Genomic DNA, 20,000 nt, shown 5'->3' with positions numbered 1-20,000 from the left:
GACATGGCCGCGGGGGCGTTGACCCCCGAAACCCTCTCCAGGTATACTGAGAGGTGTATATCTAAGTGTATGTGATGAATGGTTTGAAAAACCGACAAGTTGAAGATTGAGACACTTATGCAACATATGGGAATCTTTATTCAGGAAACGTTTCGCCACACAGTGGCTTCATCAGTCCGATACAAAGTAGAAAGGCGTAAGGAGAGGAGTAGTTTGAGGTAATCAGTCCAGGCTGAGGGACTGATTACCTCAAACTACTCCTCTCCTTACGCCTTTCTACTTTGTATCGGACTGATGAAGCCACTGCATGGCGAAACGTTTCCTGAATAAAGATTCCCATATGTTGCATAAGTGTCTCAATCTTCAACTAAGTGTATGCACAGACTTCGTTTTAATCCATGCTTGAGGCTGTGGCTGAAACAATACACAAACTTTTCGAACATGTTTCGCTCGTGGGATCAAAACGTTGTCTAGTGATTACTTACATGTTTTTCTAAAGGAATTATGGGTATCTATTACCGAGGTTTGTACAGTACCACAAATAACCCGGACATGGTACCTGACTAGCTTGTGCTAGTAAGTCAGATGCCGTGTTCCTTAAGTGAATGTGACCTGACCTAACTAGGTTAGAACATTGGCTTAAGCCGGTAGGAGACTTGGACCTGCCTCGCATGGGCCAGTAGGCCTGCTGCAGTGTTCCTTCTTTATGTTCTTAGGCTTATCACAACGTGTCGGTCCAACTCAGAGCATTAACATAGCGAGCAGGTGACTCTCGTGTAGTCGATAGGCTTCAAACCCCATTAAAGTGAAACTTTAACTAGATTACAATCATGTTTGGCTTCTGCTAGCAACAACCTGGTTGATCAGCTAATCTCGGCATTGCTAATAATGGTATAAAATACCGACTAGCTGAATATCAACACAAACGTACAATAGTTGTAACGTTTCGCCCAAACAGTAGACTTCTTCAGTCAAATACAAAGGAAGCAGTAAGTGTTTGAAGTGGTCAGTCCCTCAGGCTGGAGAAGAGTTCAGCACCATGGTCTGGAACAAGGTGGTCAGTCCCTCAGCCTGGAGAAGAGTTCAGCACCATGGTCTGGAACAAGGTTGTCAGTCCCTCAGCCTGGAGAAGAGTTCAGCTCCATGGTGGTCTGGAACAAGGTGGTCAGTCCCTCAGCCTGGAGAAGAGTTCAGCACCATGGTCTGGAACAAGGTTGTCAGTCCCTCAGCCTGGAGAAGAGTTCAGCTCCATGGTCTGGAACAAGGTGGTCAGTCCCTCAGCCTGGAGAAGAGTTCAGCACCATGGTCTGGAACAAGGTGGTCAGTCCCTCAGCCTGGAGAAGAGTTCAGCACCATGGTCTGGAACAAGGTTGTCAGTCCCTCAGCCTGGAGAAGAGTTCAGCTCCATGGTCTGGAACAAGGTGGTCAGTCCCTCAGCCTGGAGAAGAGTTCAGCACCATGGTCTGGAACAAGGTGGTCAGTCCCTCAGCCTGGAGAAGAGTTCAGCTCCATGGTCTGGAACAAGGTGGTCAGTCCCTCAGCCTGGAGAAGAGTTCAGCTCCATGGTCTGGAACAAGGTGGTCAGTCCCTCAGCCTGGAGAAGAGTTCAGCACCATGGTCTGGAACAAGGTGGTCAGTCCCTCAGCCTGGAGAAGAGTTCAGCTCCATGGTCTGGAACAAGGTGGTCAGTCCCTCAGCCTGGAGAAGAGTTCAGCTCCATGGTCTGGAACAAGGTTGTCAGTCCCTCAGCCTGGAGAAGAGTTCAGCTCCATGGTCTGGAACAAGGTGGTCAGTCCCTCAGCCTGGAGAAGAGTTCAGCTCCATGGTCTGGAACAAGGTGGTCAGTCCCTCAGCCTGGAGAAGAGTTCAGTTCCATGGTCTGGAACAAGGTGGTCAGTCCCTCAGCCTGGAGAAGAGTTCTGCACCATGGTCTGGAACAAGGTGGTCAGTCCCTCAGCCTGGAGAAGAGTTCAGCTCCATGGTCTGGAACAAGGTGGTCAGTCCCTCAGCCTGGAGAAGAGTTCAGCTCCATGGTCTGGAACAAGGTGGTCAGTCCCTCAGCCTGGAGAAGAGTTCAGCACCATGGTCTGGAACAAGGTGGTCAGTCCCTCAGCCTGGAGAAGAGTTCTGCACCATGGTCTGGAACAAGGTGGTCAGTCCCTCAGCCTGGAGAAGAGTTCAGCTCCATGGTCTGGAACAAGGTGGTCAGTCCCTCAGCCTGGAGAAGAGTTCAGCACCATGGTCTGGAACAAGGTGGTCAGTCCCTCAGCCTGGAGAAGAGTTCAGCTCCATGGTCTGGAACAAGGTGGTCAGTCCCTCAGCCTGGAGAAGAGTTCAGCTCCATGGTCTGGAACAAGGTGGTCAGTCCCTCAGCCTGGAGAAGAGTTCAGCTCCATGGTCTGGAACAAGGTGGTTAGTGCCTCAGGCTGCAGGAGAGTTCACCTCCATGGTCTGGAACGATGTCGTTCCAGAATATCAACACTGTTGGACTGACCACCTTAAATACCTTTTCTCCAAGGTTGTTGTGATTTCGTGAGTGATAGTGTAACTCTTTCACATCACCCAAATAAGATGCAAGATAGTGAATCATTCACCAGTAGTACCACTGTAAACATAATGGTTCAAATCGGACCGAAATGTCGTCAGAAGTTTCAGTCACCTGTGTGTGGGTTATTCGTGTCTTGTACCTTTTTGTTTTTTAAGATTGGCAAAGTTTTGTACATTGTCTCATGTTTGGTTTGGGTTCCAGGGGAGGTAGTCAGTCTGTAGTTCCAGGAAGCTCATCTTCCAGTCTCCCATATCATCCAGTTTTTGTTGTTCGGCAGCCATAGGGATAAGACGGGAGTCTGAGTTACTGTTCAGGGGAGGTGGTGTAAGGTGAGACCCAGGGTGTCCTTGGTGGGAGAGAGAGAGAGAGAGAGAGAGGGAGAGGGAGAGGGAGAGGGAGAGGGAGAGGGAGAGGGAGAGGGAGAGGGAGGGAGGGAGGGAGGGAGGGAGGGAGGGAGGGAGGGAGGGAAGGGAGGGAGGGAAGGGAGGGAGGGAAGGGAGGGAGGGAAGGGAGGGAGGGAAGGGAGGGAGGGAAGGGAGGGAAGGAAGGGAGGGAAGGAAGGAGGGAAGGAAGGAGGGAAGGAAGGAGGGAAGGAAGGAAGGACATTCAGAAATGAGCTGCATCACAAGACGGGCAACAAGCAGCCACTATGACTGTGTCCTTCTCCAGAGCATTACTTCTCACTCCAGTATGCTGTAGCTGTGTGCAGATTTGGGACAAGTCCCTCAAGTACTTTCTAGGTGTATATTATCATGTATCTATCTCCTCTGCTCCATTGAGTACATATTTAGGACTTTGAGGCGTTCCCAGTAATTTAAATGCTATATGGGTCGTAAATGATCTCTGTATTTGTTCCAGCTCTAACATTTCTCCTGCCATGAATGGGTCCGCCAACAAATGAGACCACAAGTGATTAGACAAGTGTCACTACTGGCTTTATTGCCTTTGTTTTGAAGGTTCTCACGAACTTCTCTGTTATCTTCCTGGTTGTCGTGACATTTGCCTTGTGTTCTTGGAGAGAAAGGTCAGCTGACATGATAACTTCCAGGTCTTTCACATGTTTCTTTCATTATGTTTGATGATTCTGTGTACTGTATACAGTGTCCCTTCTAAGTTCTTCGTTCTTTCTATACCTAAGCAGCTGGAACTTAACACCACTGAACGTCATGTTCTTCTCTACTGCCCACTGGAAAACACTGCTTATGTCTTTTCCAGTGTCCTCTACCGTAGTGACATGCTTATTTTAGTGTCATCTGCAAATGATAGAAAAACTGTGACTGGTGTTTTTATCCATGTCTGCTATGAGGATGAGAAACAGCAGAGGTGCCAGGACAGTGCCTTGGGGCACTGAGCTTTTTACCTCGCTGATGCTGGATTCTGATCTGTTTATACTACGGGTTTTCTCTGTCAAAAACTTAATTAAACATGCGTCTGCCTACCTTCCCCGTAATACTTATGGCCCTCATTTTGTGTGCGATCACCCCATGATCGCATCTGTCACACGGCTTTGCAAAATATGTGTACTTCACATCTGCGTTCCGGCTTTCTCCCAACGCCTCTGTAGTTCCGTCATGGTGATTTAGCGGCTGTGACAGGCATGTTGTTTCTCCTCGAAAACCATGTTGGTTTGGGTTGTGTTTATTGGCCTGGTGGCTAAAGCTCCCGCTTCACACACGGAGGGCCCGGGTTCGATTCCCGGCGGGTGGAAACATTTCGACACGTTTCCTTACACCTGTTGTCCTGTTCACCTAGCAGCAAATAGGTACCTGGGTGTTAGTCGACTGGTGTGGGTCGCATCCTGGGGGGACAAGATTAAGGACCACAATGGAAATAAGTTAGACAGTCCTCGATGACGCACTGACTTTCTTGGGTTATCCTGGGTGGCTAACCCTCCGGGGTTAAAAATCCGAACGAAATCTTATCTTATCTTATTGTGCTTTTCCATGAAGTTGAGATATTACATCAATGTTATTATCACAGTGGTGAAGTAAATGACGAACTGGATAATTAGAGCTCTCAAAACAAAATATACGAAGCCAATAATGATACTCTTAAAGGCATTTATATTCTCTCCAGATTGGAATATTACTAAACAGTTCCTTCTGTGGCAGGTGAATTTAGACCTGGAGAATGTACAGTGAACGTTATCTGCTCGTATCAACACCAGTCAAAAATGTTAATTCCTGGGAACGCAGACATAGAAAGTTAGGAAGAGGCAAAGAATTGTTGATTTGTCAGCGGATTTGTCTGACATTTGGAAAACAAAATAACGTAAACACAGCAAGTTATGTGAGCTTGCAAAACAAGAGAAGCGAAGTCAATGGTGGGACTCACGACATGAATACTGTTTTGTGATCATAGCGCCTTACTCGGCAGTAGAGAACTGTAGCAAGTTCGCCGGTCTTGTCCCGGCCCGAGTCTTCCAGATGGTGACCCGGGGAGCAGTAGAGAAGACAGAGCTGCTGTAGTAAGTTCGCCGGTCTTGTCCCGGCCCGAGTCTTCCAGATGGTGACCCGGGGAGCAGTAGAGAAGACAGAGCTGCTGTAGTAAGTTCGCCGGTCTTGTCCCGGCCCGGGTCTTCCAGATAGTGACCCGGGGAGCAGTAGAGAAGACAGAGCTGCTGTAGCAAGTTCGCCGGTCTTGTCCTGGCCCGGGTCTTCCAAATAGTGACCCGGGGAGCAGTAGAGAAGACAGAGCTGCTGTAGCAAGTTCGCCGGTCTTGTCCTGGCCCGGGTCTTCCAGATGGTGACCCGGGGAGCAGTAGAGAAGACAGAGCTGCTGTAGCAAGTTCGCCGGTCTTGTCCCGGCCCGGGTCTTCCAGATGGTGACCCGGGGAGCAGTAGAGAAGACAGAGCTGCTGTAGCAAGTTCGCCGGTCTTGTCCCGGCCCGGGTCTTCCAGATAGTGACCCGGGGAGCAGTAGAGAAGACAGAGCTGCTGTAGCAAGTTCGCCGGTCTTGTCCTGGCCCGGGTCTTCCAAATAGTGACCCGGGGAGCAGTAGAGAAGACAGAGCTGCTGTAGCAAGTTCGCCGGTCTTGTCCTGGCCCGGGTCTTCCAGATGGTGACCCGGGGAGCAGTAGAGAAGACAGAGCTGCTGTAGCAAGTTCGCCGGTCTTGTCCTGGCCCGGGTCTTCCAGATGGTGACCCGGGGAGCAGTAGAGAAGACAGAGCTGCTGTAGCAAGTTCGCCGGTCTTGTCCCTGCCCGGGTCTTCCAGATGGTGACCCGGGGAGCAGTAGAGAAGACAGAGCTGCTGTAGCAAGTTCGCCGGTCTTGTCCCGGCCCGGGTCTTCCAGATGGTGACCCGGGGAGCAGTAGAGAAGACACTGCTGCTGTGGTAAGTTCGCCGGTCTTGTCCCTGCCCGGGTCTTCCAGATGGTGACCCGGGGAGCAGTAGAGAAGACAGAGCTGCTGTAGCAAGTTCGCCGGTCTTGTCCCGGCCCGGGTCTTCCAGATGGTGACCCGGGGAGCAGTAGAGAAGACACTGCTGCTGTGGTAAGTTCGCCGGTCTTGTCCCGGCCCGGGTCTTCCAGATGGTGACCCGGGGAGCAGTAGAGAAGACACTGCTGCTGTGGTAAGTTCGCCGGTCTTGTCCCGGCCCGGGTCTTCCAGATGGTGACCCGGGGAGCAGTAGAGAAGACAGAGCTGCTGTAGCAAGTTCGCCGGTCTTGTTCCCGGCCCGGGTCTTCCAGATGGTGACCCGGGGAGCAGTAGAGAAGACAGAGCTGCTGTAGCAAGTTCGCCGGTCTTGTTCCCGGCCCGGGTCTTCCAGATGGTGACCCGGGGAGCAGTAGAGAAGACAGAGCTGCTGTAGCAAGTTCGCCGGTCTTGTTCCCGGCCCGGGTCTTCCAGATGGTGACCCGGGGAGCAGTAGAGAAGACAGAGCTGCTGTAGCAAGTTCGCCGGTCTTGTCCCGGCCCGGGTCTTCCAGATAGTGACCCGGGGAGCAGTAGAGAAGACAGAGCTGCTGTAGCAAGTTCGCCGGTCTTGTCCCGGCCCGGGTCTTCCAGATGGTGACCCGGGGAGCAGTAGAGAAGACACTGCTGGAAAACATCCAGAGGATGTATACTGCCAGCACAGAATCAATAAAATGGCGAAATTATTGGCAATGCCTCAAAGCACTTAGCATCTCCTCTCTGGAACAGAGAAGAGAGGTAAGTAGGTATTAGGTTTGTCAGAAAACAGGACAAGTGTTTCCTGACGCGGGTCTTAGTCATATGATAACCCACAACTGGAGCTTTTGGTCATCTGACCGAGGCCTTCCACTGGCTTACCCTCCACAGGTTTTATTTCCAATTTTCACTGGTATTTTCATATAGACTATATTTACTGGGCCGGGGGGCGTTGACCCCCGAGCACCCGCCAGGTAGACTCCAGGTCTAGAAGAGCTCTGGAAACCTGCCACAGGTAAACTACCTACCTGGAGTCTACCTGGAGGGTATTCCGGAGATCAATGCCCCCGCGGCCCGGCCCACGACCAGGTCTCCCGATAGATCAGAGCTTGATCAACCAGGCTGTTACTACTGGCCGCACGGATCCCTGACTGTCTTCAAGAGGAAACTGCATACCTGGAGGTTACCTGGAGGTTATTCCGGGGATCAACGCCCCCGCGGCCCGGTCCATGACCAGGCCTCCCAAATTCTGCTTAATAACCTATTTTTAAACTGCCGTTAAGCACTAGCATTGCTCTCTTTCTGCAACATTGCAAGCCCCTTGTGTGTTGATTGCAACACGAAAGGCCTAGAGCTATCACTCAACTCCCCATTTGGATAATTTGAAACTCGGTATTTTAGTATCACAAAAAATAAATTTGGAGGTCAAGCCGTGCCAGATCAACCAGGCTGTGATGGATATGTGGGTTAACGGGCCACCAGCAGCAACAGCCTGGTTGACCAGGCAAGCACCAGACGAGCCTGGCCCGTGACCGGGCTCTGGAAATAGAAAAACCTCATAGAACTCATCAAAGATAAGCTAGTCTATGGGGGGACTGCGAGCACCAACAGCCTCACTGATCAGCTTTTTTAAAGTGGAAGCCTGGGCCGTGGGGGACAGGGAATCTGGAAAGCATTCAGTCAGCCTTCAGGCAGCAGCCGAATTACAGTTGGTGGGATGCGCCCTTCGTGCCCTCCTCGACAGCCTAGGGCATTAATGACGGGGTACTCAGCCTTCTCGCTAAATGGGCACGAGACGCTTGCAGGTGCCCTGCGTAATGGCGCATTTCACCGCGTCTCGAAACCTTCGTCGGCTCCGGCTTCAGCTAATCTAAAGAGCATTCTTGCTGCTTGTGACTCGGCATTAATCTTGGCGTGTTTGGCTGACACCTGGATGATGACGATATCTGGATGATGTTGTCGAGAGTCAACGCACCCTCTGCCCGGTCCCAGACCAGGTCTCCTTGTAGATCAATTCCCGATCGGCACTACTCTTGCCATGTTTGGCTCGGCACTGGTCTTGCCGTGAGAGGCTCGGCAGAAGTCTTGCCGTGATTGGACCAGTGTTTCAGGAGGCCGCCATTATGGAATCCATGACCCGCGAAATGTTTGAACTTGAAGGTGAAAGGTTTGAATTCTTTCTTCATTTGCGCTAAATGTCGTTCATTACTTAGCCTGACAAGTTAAGTTCTTCACAGAAGACACCTACATAGCAGGCGTCTTCAACCAGAGGCAACCGACCATAGAGATGAACTCCAGGCTGAGGGACTGACCACCTCAAATGCTTTTTCTCCAAGGTTTATGGACCGATTACACCATTTCACTGCTACACCTGTTGCCTCTGTATCTGACTGAAAAAGCCTACTGTGTAGGCGAAACGTTTCAACTGTTGCACACGTGTCTTAATCATCTTTCACATTGATGCTGTGATGGACGCCGCTCACACCGCACCAGGTGCTTCGGGGCACGTTCAGCTGCTTCGGGGCACGTTCAGCTGCTTCAGGGCACGTTCAGCTGCTTCAGGGCACGTTTCTTTAACCAGGAAAGCGTTTGTGGCTTGTGGCCTAAGATGAAGGTTGGTGCGGTCTCCCTGTGGCCTCTACGGCCTCAGGGAGGCTATTGCAGCTCTGTTGAGTCCTCTACGGACTCTCTGGCCTCAGGGAGGCTACCGCAGTTTATTTTGTGGCCTCTCTGGACTCGGGGAGTGTATTGCAGCTTATTTGGTGGTCTCTGTGGCCTCAGAGAGGCCACTGTAGTTCAGTTCGTGGACTCTCTGGCCTCAGGGAGACTATTGCAGTCAATCTTGTGGCCTCTCTGGCCTCAGAGAGGCCACTGTAGTTCAGTTCGTGGCCTCTCTGGCCTCAGAGAGGCCACTAGTCATGATCCTAAAATTACTGGCTGGTAAGTTTTGCTTTCAATTATTTTCATTAATTACAAAGAAAGTATTTCCGGAAGATAATGAGAGAGGTAATTACAAGACTAATTGGAAAGTCAGATATATTACTGATTGGTATGAATACCTGGTAATTAGCAGACCTGATGCAGGTCTCTGTGGGTACCTGTGGGCGGCTTCTTGTATTCGCCTACCTGGTCTGGCAATTATTTACCTGGGGATGATTTACCTGGGGATGATTTACCTGGGGATGATTTACCTGGGGATGATTTACCTGGGGATGATTTACCTGGGGATGATTTACCTGGGGATGATTTACCTGGGGATGATTTACCTGGGGATGATTTACCTGGGGATGATTTATCTGGGGATGATTTACCTGAGGATGATTTACCTGGGAATGATTTACCTGGGAATGATTTACCTGGGAATGATTTACCTGGGAATGATTTACCTGGGAATGATTTACCTGGGGATGATTTACCTGGGGATGATTTACCTGGGAATGATTTACCTGGGGATGATTTACCTGGGGATGATTTACCTGGGGATGATTTACCTGGGGATGATTTACCTGGGAATGATTTACATGGGATTTACCTGGGGATGGGGATGATTTACCTGGGAATGATTTACCTGGGGATGATTTACCTGGGGATGATTTACCTGGGAATGATTTACCTGGGGATGATTTACCTGGGGATGATTTACCTGGGAATGATTTACCTGGGGAGTGATTTACCTGGGAATGATTTACCTGGGGATGATTTACCTGGGGATGATTTACCTGGGGATGATTTACCTGGGGATGATTTACCTGGGGATGATTTACCTGGGGATGATTTACCTGGGGATGATTTACCTGGGGATGATTTACCTGGGGATGATTTACCTGGGGATGATTTACCTGGGGATGATTTACCTGGGGATGATTTACCTGGGGATGATTTACCTGGGGATGATTTACCTGGGAATGATTTACCTGGGAATGATTTACCTGGGAATGATTTACCTGGGGATGATTTACCTGGGAATGATTTACCTGGGAATGATTTACCTGGGAATGATTTACCTGGGGATGATTTACCTGGGGATGATTTACCTGGGGATGATTTACCTGGGGATGATTTACCTGGGGATGATGTACCAGGGGATGATGTACCAGGGGATGATTTATCTGGGGTCAGTGCCTCTGGTGGATCATACAACATAGATTGGCACTTTGGAGAGGAATCTTAGGACGTGGTTTCGATCCGTCCTGGGCTGAAACGTCGTTTTTAGTGTTTCTCCTGGTATTGAAGAACAAGTCATACCGTGACTGGAACAATACCCAAATAACCCGCACATAAGGGGAGCTGACGATGACGTTTCGGCCCAACTTGGACCATTTACAAAGTCACACTGACGAAAAGGAGAGGAGGAGGGAGTATATATAGGTCAGCAGACAGGGACGGGGCAAGAGACCAGCAGACAGGGACGGGACAAGAGACCAGCAGACGGACGGGACAAGAGACCAGCAGACAGGGACGGGACAAGAGACCAGTAGACAGGGACGGGACAAGAGACCAGCAGACAGGGACGGGACAAGAGACCAGCAGACAGGGACGGGACAAGAGACCAGCAGACAGGGACGGGACAAGAGACCAGCAGACAGGGACGGGACAAGAGACCAGCAGACAGGGACGGGACAAGAGACCAGCAGACAGGGACGGGACAAGAGACCAGCAGACAGGGACGGGACAAGAGACCAGCAGACAGGGACGGGACAAGAGACCAGCAGACCGCTACCTGGTCCAAAAACCATTAATCATCTCTTTACTGTATTTCCAGGTCGTCTACTGGCGCACGAATGGCTACAGTACAGGTATGGAGTGTTCCATGAAGGTGGGCAGCTGGGTAGCCCCGTCTACCCACCACACTACCGTGCCCCGGACGCCTCCTGGAAGCCCAACACTTGTGCCAACGTTGCTGTGGTCACCAGTCCAGGATGTGACCCTCAGGACCTATCCTGCACCTTCACAGTGGCGCAAGAGGATAATCCTGGCCTCACCAGCTCATTCATGGCGTTCCCAGAGCTCCCATTAGTAAGTGCAAATCAAAATCTAATTCTATTATAGTATTGAAATGGTTTAGACAAGTAGATGAATTAGAAATGTTAAACACTTGGGTACCTTTACTGTAGACTGGTAGAAGCCACCTTCCAGGGAGGTACATACATTGTTATGGTAGGGGTAGTAGACTGGTAGAAGCCACCTTCCAGGGAGGTACATACATTGTTATGGTAGGGGTAGTAGACTGGTAGAAGCCACCTTCCAGGGAGGTACATACATTGTTATGGTAGGGGTAGTAGACTGGTAGAAACCACCTTCCAGGGAGGTACATACATTGTTATGGTAGGGGTAGTAGACTGGTAGAAGCCACCTTCCAGGGAGGTACATACATTGTTATGGTAGGGGTAGTAGACTGGTAGAAGCCACCTTCCAGGGAGGTACATACATTGTTATGGTAGGGGTAGTAGACTGGTAGAAGCCACCTTCCAGGGAGGTACATACATTGTTATGGTAGGGGTAGTAGACTGGTAGAAGCCACCTTCCAGGGAGGTACATACATTGTTATGGTAGGGGTAGTAGACTGGTAGAAGCCACCTTCCAGGGAGGTACATACATTGTTATGGTAGGGGTAGTAGACTGGTAGAAGCCACCTTCCAGGGAGGTACATACATTGTTATGGTAGGGGTAGTAGACTGGTAGAAGCCACCAGGGAGGTACATACATTGTTATGGTAGGGGTAGTAGACTGGTAGAAGCCACTGGTAGAAACCACCTTCCAGGGAGGTACATACATTGTTATGGTAGGGGTAGTAGACTGGTAGAAGCCACCTTCCAGGGAGGTACATACATTGTTATGGTAGGGGTAGTAGACTGGTAGAAACCACCATCCAGGGAGGTACATACATTGTTATGGTAGGGGTAGTAGACTGGTAGAAGCCACCTTCCAGGGAGGTACATACATTGTTATAGTAGGGGTAGTAGACTGGTAGAAACCACCTTCCAGGGAGGTACATACATTGTTATAGTAGGGGTAGTAGACTGGTAGAAACCACCATCCAGGGAGGTACATACATTGTTATGGTAGGGGTAGTAGACTGGTAGAAGCCACCTTCCAGGGAGGTACATACATTGTTATGGTAGGGGTAGTAGACTGGTAGAAGCCACCTTCCAGGGAGGTACATACATTGTTATGGTAGGGGTAGTAGACTGGTAGAAGCCACCTTCCAGGGAGGTACATACATTGTTATGGTAGGGGTAGTAGACTGGTAGAAGCCACCTTCCAGGGAGGTACATACATTGTTATGGTAGGGGTAGTAGACTGGTAGAAGCCACCTTCCAGGGAGGTACATACATTGTTATGGTAGGGGTAGTAGACTGGTAGAAGCCACCTTCCAGGGAGGTACATACATTGTTATGGTAGGGGTAGTAGACTGGTAGAAGCCACCTTCCAGGGAGGTACATACATTGTTATGGTAGGGGTAGTAGACTGGTAGAAGCCACCTTCCAGGGAGGTACATACATTGTTATGGTAGGGGTAGTAGACTGGTAGAAGCCACCTTCCAGGGAGGTACATACATTGTTATAGTAGGGGTAGTAGACTGGTAGAAACAACCCTGGGTTGTGGTACGTACATTGAACTACGTGCGGGCAGCAGTAACAACCTGGTTGATCAGGCTCTGATCCACCAGAAGGCCTAATCATGGACCGGACCACAGGGGCGTTGATCCCCGGTAGGTAGGTAAGGAGGTACAACCCTTCTGTAATACAAGTCTTTAATATTATATTCACAACTACCATAGCTGACATCACTGACATACTAGATGGAAGTTTGTAAATTCTTCTCGTATTTTGATTTACATCTTATATCTGCTGTATACTGTTATATGTATATGTCGAGTGTTCGCTTGAGAGTGAGAGCAGTGCACTCTGGCGGAGGCGAACAGAAACTATAATGGCAGTCATGTACTGTTAATTCACTTACTGCCTGCGGGAGGCTGGGGTGTGGTGGGGATGGCTGAGATGGTGGATTCTGGGGATGGTTGGGGTGTGGATGGCTGGGGTGGTGGTTTCTGGGGATGGTTGGGGTGGGGATGGCTGGGGTGGTGGTTTCTGGGGATGGTTGGGGTGGGGATGGCTGGGGTGGTGGTTTCTGGGGATGGTTGGGGTGGGGATGGATGGGGTGGTGGATTCTGGGGATGGTTGGGGTGGGGATGGCTGGGGTGGTGGTTTCTGGGGATGGTTGGGGTGGGGATGGCTGGGATGGTGGATTCTGGGGATGGGTGGGGTGGGGATGGCTGGGATGGTGGATTCTGGGGATGGTTGGGGTGGGGATGGTTGAGATGGTGGATTCTGTGGATGGTTGGGGTGGGGATGGCTGGGGTGGTGGATTCTGGGGATGGTTGGGGTGGGGATGGCTGAGATGGTGGATTCTGGGGATGGTTGGGGTGTGGATGGCTGGGATGGTGGATTCTGGGGATGGTTGGGGTGGGGATGGCTGAGATGGTGGATTCTGGGGATGGTTGGGGTGGGGATGGCTGGGATGGTGGATTCTGGGGATGGTTGGGGTGGTGGATTCTGGGGATTGTTGGGGTGGGGATGGCTGGGATGGTGGATTCTGGGGATGGTTGGGGTGGGGATGGCTGGGATGGTGGATTCTGGGGATGGTTGGGGTGGGGATGGCTGAGATGGTGGATTCTGGGGATAGTTGGGGTGGGGATGGCTGGGGTGGTGGATTCTGGGGATGGTTGGGGTGGGGATGGCTGAGATGGTGGATTCTGGGGATGGTTGGGGTGGGAATGGCTGAGATGGTGGATTCTGGGGATGGTTGGGGTGGGGATGGCTGGGATGGTGGATTCTGGGGATGGCTGGGGTGGTGGATTCTGGGGATGGTTGGGGTGGGGATGGCTGGGATGGGGATGGCTGGGATGGTGGATTCTCGGGATGGTTGGGGTGGGGATGGCTGGGATGGTGGATTCTGGGGATGGTTGGAGTGGGGATGGCTGGGGTGGTGGATTCTGGGGATGGTTGGGGTGGGGATGGCTGAGATGGTGGATTTTGGGGATGGTTGGGGTGGGGATGGCTGAGATGATGGATTCTGGGGATGGTTGGGGTGGGGATGGTTGGGGTGGGGATGGCTGAGATGGTGGATTCTGGGGATGGTTGGAGTGGGGAGGGCTGGGGTGGTGGATTCTGGGGATGGTTGGGGTGGGGATGGCTGAGATGGTGGATTTTGGGGATGGTTGGGGTGGGGATGGCTGGGGTGGTGGATTCTGGGGATGGTTGGGGTGCGGATGGCTGGGATGGTGGATTCTGGGGATGGTTGGGGTTGGGATGGCTGAGATGGTGAATTCTGGGGATGATTGGGGTGGGGATGGCTGGGATGGTGGATTCTGGGGATGGTTGGGGTGCGGATAGCTGGGATGGTGGATTCTGGGGATGGTTGGGGTGGGGATGGCTGAGATGGTGAATTCTGGGGATGGTTGGGGTTGGGATGGCTGGGATGGTGGATTCTGGGGATGGTTGGGGTGGGGATGGCTGGGGTGGTGGATTCTGGGGATGGTTGGGGTGGGGATGGCTGAGATGGTGGATTCTGGGGATGGTTGGGGTGGGGATGGCTGGGATGGTTGGGGTGGGGATGGCTGGGGTGGTGGATTCATGGGATGGTTGGGGTGTGGATGGCTGGGGTGGTGGTTTCTGGGGATGGTTGGGGTGTGGTGGGGATGGGGTGGTGGACTCTGGGGATGGTTGGGGTGGGGATGGATGGGGTGGTGGACTCTGGGGATGATTGGGGTGTGGTGGGGATGGGGTGGTGGATTCTGGGGATTGTTGGGGTGTGGATGGCTGGACTGGTGGATTCTGGGGATGGTTGGGGTGTGGATGGATGGGGTAGTGGATTCTGGGGATGGTTGGGGTGTGGATGGATGGGGTAGTGGATTCTGGGGATGGTTGAGGGTGTGGATGGCTGGGGTGGTGGATTCTGGGGATGGTTGAGGGTGTGGATGGCTGGGTTGGTGGATTCTGGGGATGGTTGAGGGTGTGGATGGCTGGGGTGGTGGATTCTGGGGATGGTTGAGGGTGTGGATGGCTGGGGTGGTGGATTCTGAGGATGGTTGGGGTGTGGTGGGGATGGGGTTGTGGATTCTGGGGATGGTTTAGGGTGTGGATGGCTGGGGTGGTGGATTCTGGGGATGGTTTAGGGTGTGGATGGCTGGGGTGGTGGATTCTGGGGATGGTTTAGGGTGTGGATGGCTGAGGTGGTGGATTCTGGGGATGGTTGGGGTGTGGATGGCTGGGTTGGTGGATTCTGGGGATGGTTGGGGTGTGGTGGGGATGGGGTGGTGGATTCTGGAGGTTAGAATGGGGTGTGTCAGGTGGGTTAGTAAGAGTGAAGGGTGTGTGTGCTTAATTGTGAGTGTGGAGGTCTAGTCCCGGTTCCTGGTCTAGGATTTTACCTGTTGATTTTGTGGGTTTAACCTTTCCCATGGCTAGGTCACAGGCTAAGCTTCTTGGTTGACGGTGATCACTTAGACTTTTCTTGCAAGCAGCACACAGTCCAACATATGCACCATAGCCTGGCTAATCAGGAACTTATTCAGAATATATCAATAGGTAGTCTCTAATTCTTGGCCTTAGAGCATCTCTCATACATACCTATTTTGTTCCATAAATTGTTCCATTGATCAGCCAGGCTGTGATGGATATATGAGTCAGCAGACCACCAGTAGCAACAGCCTGGTTGACCAGGTTAGCACCAGGTATAAGTTCTGTCAAGCACCTTAACTACTGGGAACGCTTGGAAGCACTTGACTTGTACTCGTTGGAACGCAGGAGGGAGAGATATATCATAATCTACACTTGGAAAATCTTGGAAGGAATGGTCCCAAATCTGCACACAGAAATCACTCCCTACGAAAGTAAAAGACTGGGCAGGCGATGCAAAATGCCCCCAATAAAAAGTAGGGGCGCCATTGGTACACTAGGGGAAAACACCATAAGTGTCCGGGGCCCAAGACTATTTAACAGCCTCCCATCAAGCATTAGGGGAATTGTCAATAAACCCCTGGCTGCCTTCAAGAGAGAGCTGGACAGATACCTAAAGTCAGTGCCGGATCAGCCGGGCTGTGGCTCGTACGTTGGACTGCGTGCGGCCAGCAGTAACAGCCTAGTTGATCAGGCCTTGATCCATCGGGAGGCCTGGTCATGGACCGGGCCGTGGGGGCGTTGATCCCCGGAATAACCTCCAGGTAACCTCTGGGTATATCAAAGGTAAGGTAGACAGGAGCGTGAGAAAATTAAATAAACGGGAACAATCCTGGATGTTTAAGCCAAAGGGTGAAGGATAGAGTGCTGGGTTTTTAGGTAAGCCGCTCAAACCTCGCCATCACGGCAAGGTTACCCAGCAGTGGTGGGGTATCGTGTACCTTGAGTCAACCTGGAGTGTACCGAGGATCAACACCCCCGCGGCCAGGTCTCAGACCAAGCTTAGTGGATAGCCTGATCAACAGGCTGTTTGTGTTATGCACACAACGTCTAACGTAACCACCATAGCCTGGCTAATCAGCCACTTGAGAAAACATATCCAGCTCCTCCTTGATGACAGCCAGGAAGAAATTGGACAAGTTTCTCAAGTTCTGATGGTTTTTGTATCCGCGCAGCCTGACCTGAGGCCAGATTACCTAGATGATTGTCTATTAACCAAGCCGAGGCTGCTAACAGAAACCCGGCTCAACTAGCCATCAGGAACTGACTTGCACTTACCAAGGTCCCTCATGAAAATATCCAGAGGTCATGAAGACAACTAGGGGTCTTAAGTACCCATCGTTCATCTCGTGTTTACGTTTGCTTTGTACTCTGTTCCAACTTTTAATCATTTTTTTTACATAGAGTAAAAGTTAAGACAGTAGTACAACATGTGCAACCCAGATGTTGCACGTGTCTAAACTTGCATCTTGTTGTGTTTTCTGTCACCTGCTGGAAGATTTAATTTGTGTCAGCTTGGAGATTTGCGCCATGGATGTCACTCATACAGATTGTATGATCCGTAAAGGATGATACGGTGCTGTGTTTTATTTCTCTGTCTGATATGATATAGGTGAGCACTGTGCCTTGAGGAACAGAGTTTTTACGCAATTGACTGTTACTCCATGTTGTCGTTGGAAGCAGCACAGACCCAGGGAAGGTCAACACCTCCAGGAAGCACTGACCTGTACTCTGCACTCAGTGATGAGATTGTTTATATGCAAATCAGTTTGCTGTGGTTGGGGCAGCAACCACCGCCTGCTACGTCTTGTTGGTGTAATTACGATGCCTTCAACTGGCCTCTTCAGAGACTCCAGGCAACACTGGACGGCGCAGGCAAATGACCAAACTCTGGAAAACAGGATTCAGAATGATAACACAGGTGGAAACTCGAGGTAGTGATACCTTTGATATTCCTACACCCTGGCCCTAGTGGCAAATTCAATACACAGTTTCAGGGTTAGACACGATAAGATCCACGGGACAAATAATATCGAGACAGGTTAAACTCGATCCAGTGAAACCACTCGGGGAGTACATACGTTCCCTACCTCAGCACCAATGGTTTTTAACATGTTCTAACTAGTTCTTAACATGTTTTAACTGGTTCTTAACATTTTTTTTTTATTTCAGGTTACGGATCTGTGTGACGAAGGAACCCACGACCGTGACGCTCCCACCCGTCACAACCTCTTGTGTTCCGGCAAGTCTGTGTGGGAGGTGCTGAGGGCCAGTCCAGACTTCCAGAACAACAGGTAACACTTTCCCTCTGAAGTCTGTGACGAATTCAATTGTTTTTATGGAGAATGTTCACTTGAAGGACGTGTGACACTGTCCAGTACTGTCTTTAGGGTGATATGTCCACTCACAAGACGAGTGACACTGTCCAATAGTCCAAGTTGACAAATAGGCAGCAGAGAGTTTGCATAAATGGGGAGAAATCAAACTGGGGAAGCGTCACGAGCAGTGTTCCACAGGGGTCAGTGTTGGGCCCCCTGCTGTTTACAATATACATAAACGACATAGATGAGGGCATAAAGAGCGACATCAGCAAGTTTGCCGATGACACCAAAATAGGCCGTCGAATTCATTCTGACGAGGACATTAGAGCACTCCAGGAAGATTTGAATAGACTGATGCAGTGGTCGGAGAAGTGGCAGATGCAGTTTAATATAGACAAATGCAAAGTTCTAAATGTTGGACAGGACAGTAACCATGCCACATATAAACTAAATAATGTAGATCTTAATATTACGGATTGTGAAAAAGATTTAGGAGTACTGGTTAGCAGTAATCTGAAACCAAGACAACAGTGCATAAGTGTTCGCAATAAAGCTAATAGAATCCTTGGCTTCATATCAAGAAGCATAAATAATAGGAGTCTTCAGGTTGTTCTTCAACTCTATACATCCTTGGTTAGGCCTCATTTAGATTATGCTGCACAGTTCTGGTCACCGTATTACAGAATGGATATAAATGCTCTGGAAAACGTACAGAGGAGGATGACAAAGTTGATCCCATGTATCAGAAATCTTTCCTATGAGGATAGACAAAGGGCCCTGAATCTGCACTCTCTAGAAAGACGTAGAATTAGGGGGGATATGATTGAGGTGTATAAATGGAAGACAGGAATAAATAAAGGGGATGTAAATAGTGTGCTGAAAATATCTAGCCTAGACAGGACTCGCAGCAATGGTTTTAAGTTAGAAAAATTTCAGATTCAGGAAGGATATAGGAAAGTACTGGTTTGGTAATAGAGTTGTGGATGAGTGGAACAAACTCCCAAGTACAGTTATAGAGGCCAGAACGTTGTGTAGCTTTAAAAATAGGTTGGATAAATACATGAGTAGGTGTGGGTGGGTGTGAGTTGGACCTGATTAGCATGTGCTGCTAGGTCAATTGCCGTGTTTCTTGGGTGAATGTGACCTGACCTGACTAGGTTGGGGCATTGGCTTAAGCCGGTAGGAGACTTGGAGCTGCCTGGCACGGGCCAGTAGGCCTTCTGCAGTGTTCCTTCTTTCTTATGTTCTTATATATAGATATTTTTACATCCGTATTATGACATATTACACCCGTATAATTGCACATTATAGACGTATTTCTTTGTCATTGACTGCTGCCATAGGTATTATCACCTTAATGGTATTAAGTACCCACATGTTGATAAATAAGACAAGTTGAACACCTGGGTATCTGGGTATCTCTCTGTGAAGACAGATACCCAGGAGATGGAGGAATTTTGAGGCGTTTAGTTTCCCAGACTTGAGTGAGGAATCTTCTAGGTTGGACTAAACTAGATTCGTCACTCAGGACTGATAGGTGTCGAGTCCCTTAGCTTTGAGAAAAGTAAAAGATGTGCGAATCCATTCCATTGTTTTATCAAGATTCAGGAACTTAACACCTATCAAGGCTTAGGTATTGCTATATGTATTTATATCGGCATCTTAGTGCTCGTGTATGATTGTAAGTTGATGCTCTGTATGAGTAATGTCTTGTATAATCTGTGTGTGTGTGTTAGTTACCATTTTGTCCTAGGCACATGTTTAGACACTAGGCCTGTTGTATATACGTACATGTGTGTGTATGTGAGTTTGTGTGTGTGTGTGTGTGTGTGTGTATACTCACCTAATTGTGGTTGCAGGGGTCGAGTCTCAGCTCCTGATCCCGCCTCTGCTGGTCGCTACTGGTTTCATACCTATTCTTAAAGCTATGTGTGGATTCTGCCACTACCTCTTCACTGTCCAGGGTTACCTGGAGACGCTTCCGGAGGTCAGCGCCCCCGCGGCCCAGTCACAGACCAGCCCTCGTGGTTGCTGTCTTGATCAATCAAGCTGTCAGTGCCCGCCGTCAGTCATCTAACATATGCACCACAATCCGGCTGATCAGGAACTGCTTTCTGGAAGCTGTCGAGTTCCCTCTTGAAGACAGTCAGGGGTGTGTGTGTGTGTGTGTGTGTGTATCATATCTGTTTGTGTTTGTACTTGCCTAGAGAAGACTGAATGATTTAATTTACATGATTCGTGTCGCATTTTGTGATTTGCTCGTAAAGTGTGAGTAACAT

The 20,000-nt window shown here is 50.1% G+C and overlaps 1 protein-coding gene across 1 annotated transcript in view; it reads left to right on the top strand.

Moving 5' to 3' along the window:
* LOC128705288 (calcium-activated chloride channel regulator 1-like) overlaps positions 1-20,000 on the top strand; it is a 49,238-nt gene that overhangs the window by 14,880 nt on the left and 14,358 nt on the right. The window contains exons 3-4 of the mRNA XM_070080409.1: positions 10,702-10,955; positions 17,573-17,694. Coding sequence (XP_069936510.1) covers positions 10,702-10,955; positions 17,573-17,694 — 376 coding nt within the window. The remainder of the gene's footprint in view (positions 1-10,701; positions 10,956-17,572; positions 17,695-20,000) is intronic.

The sequence above is a fragment of the Cherax quadricarinatus genome, unplaced genomic scaffold (genome assembly GCF_038502225.1).
Source record: "Cherax quadricarinatus isolate ZL_2023a unplaced genomic scaffold, ASM3850222v1 Contig413, whole genome shotgun sequence".
NCBI classification, from domain to species: domain Eukaryota; kingdom Metazoa; phylum Arthropoda; class Malacostraca; order Decapoda; family Parastacidae; genus Cherax; species Cherax quadricarinatus.
This window is presented reverse-complemented; position numbering and strand designations above follow the sequence as displayed.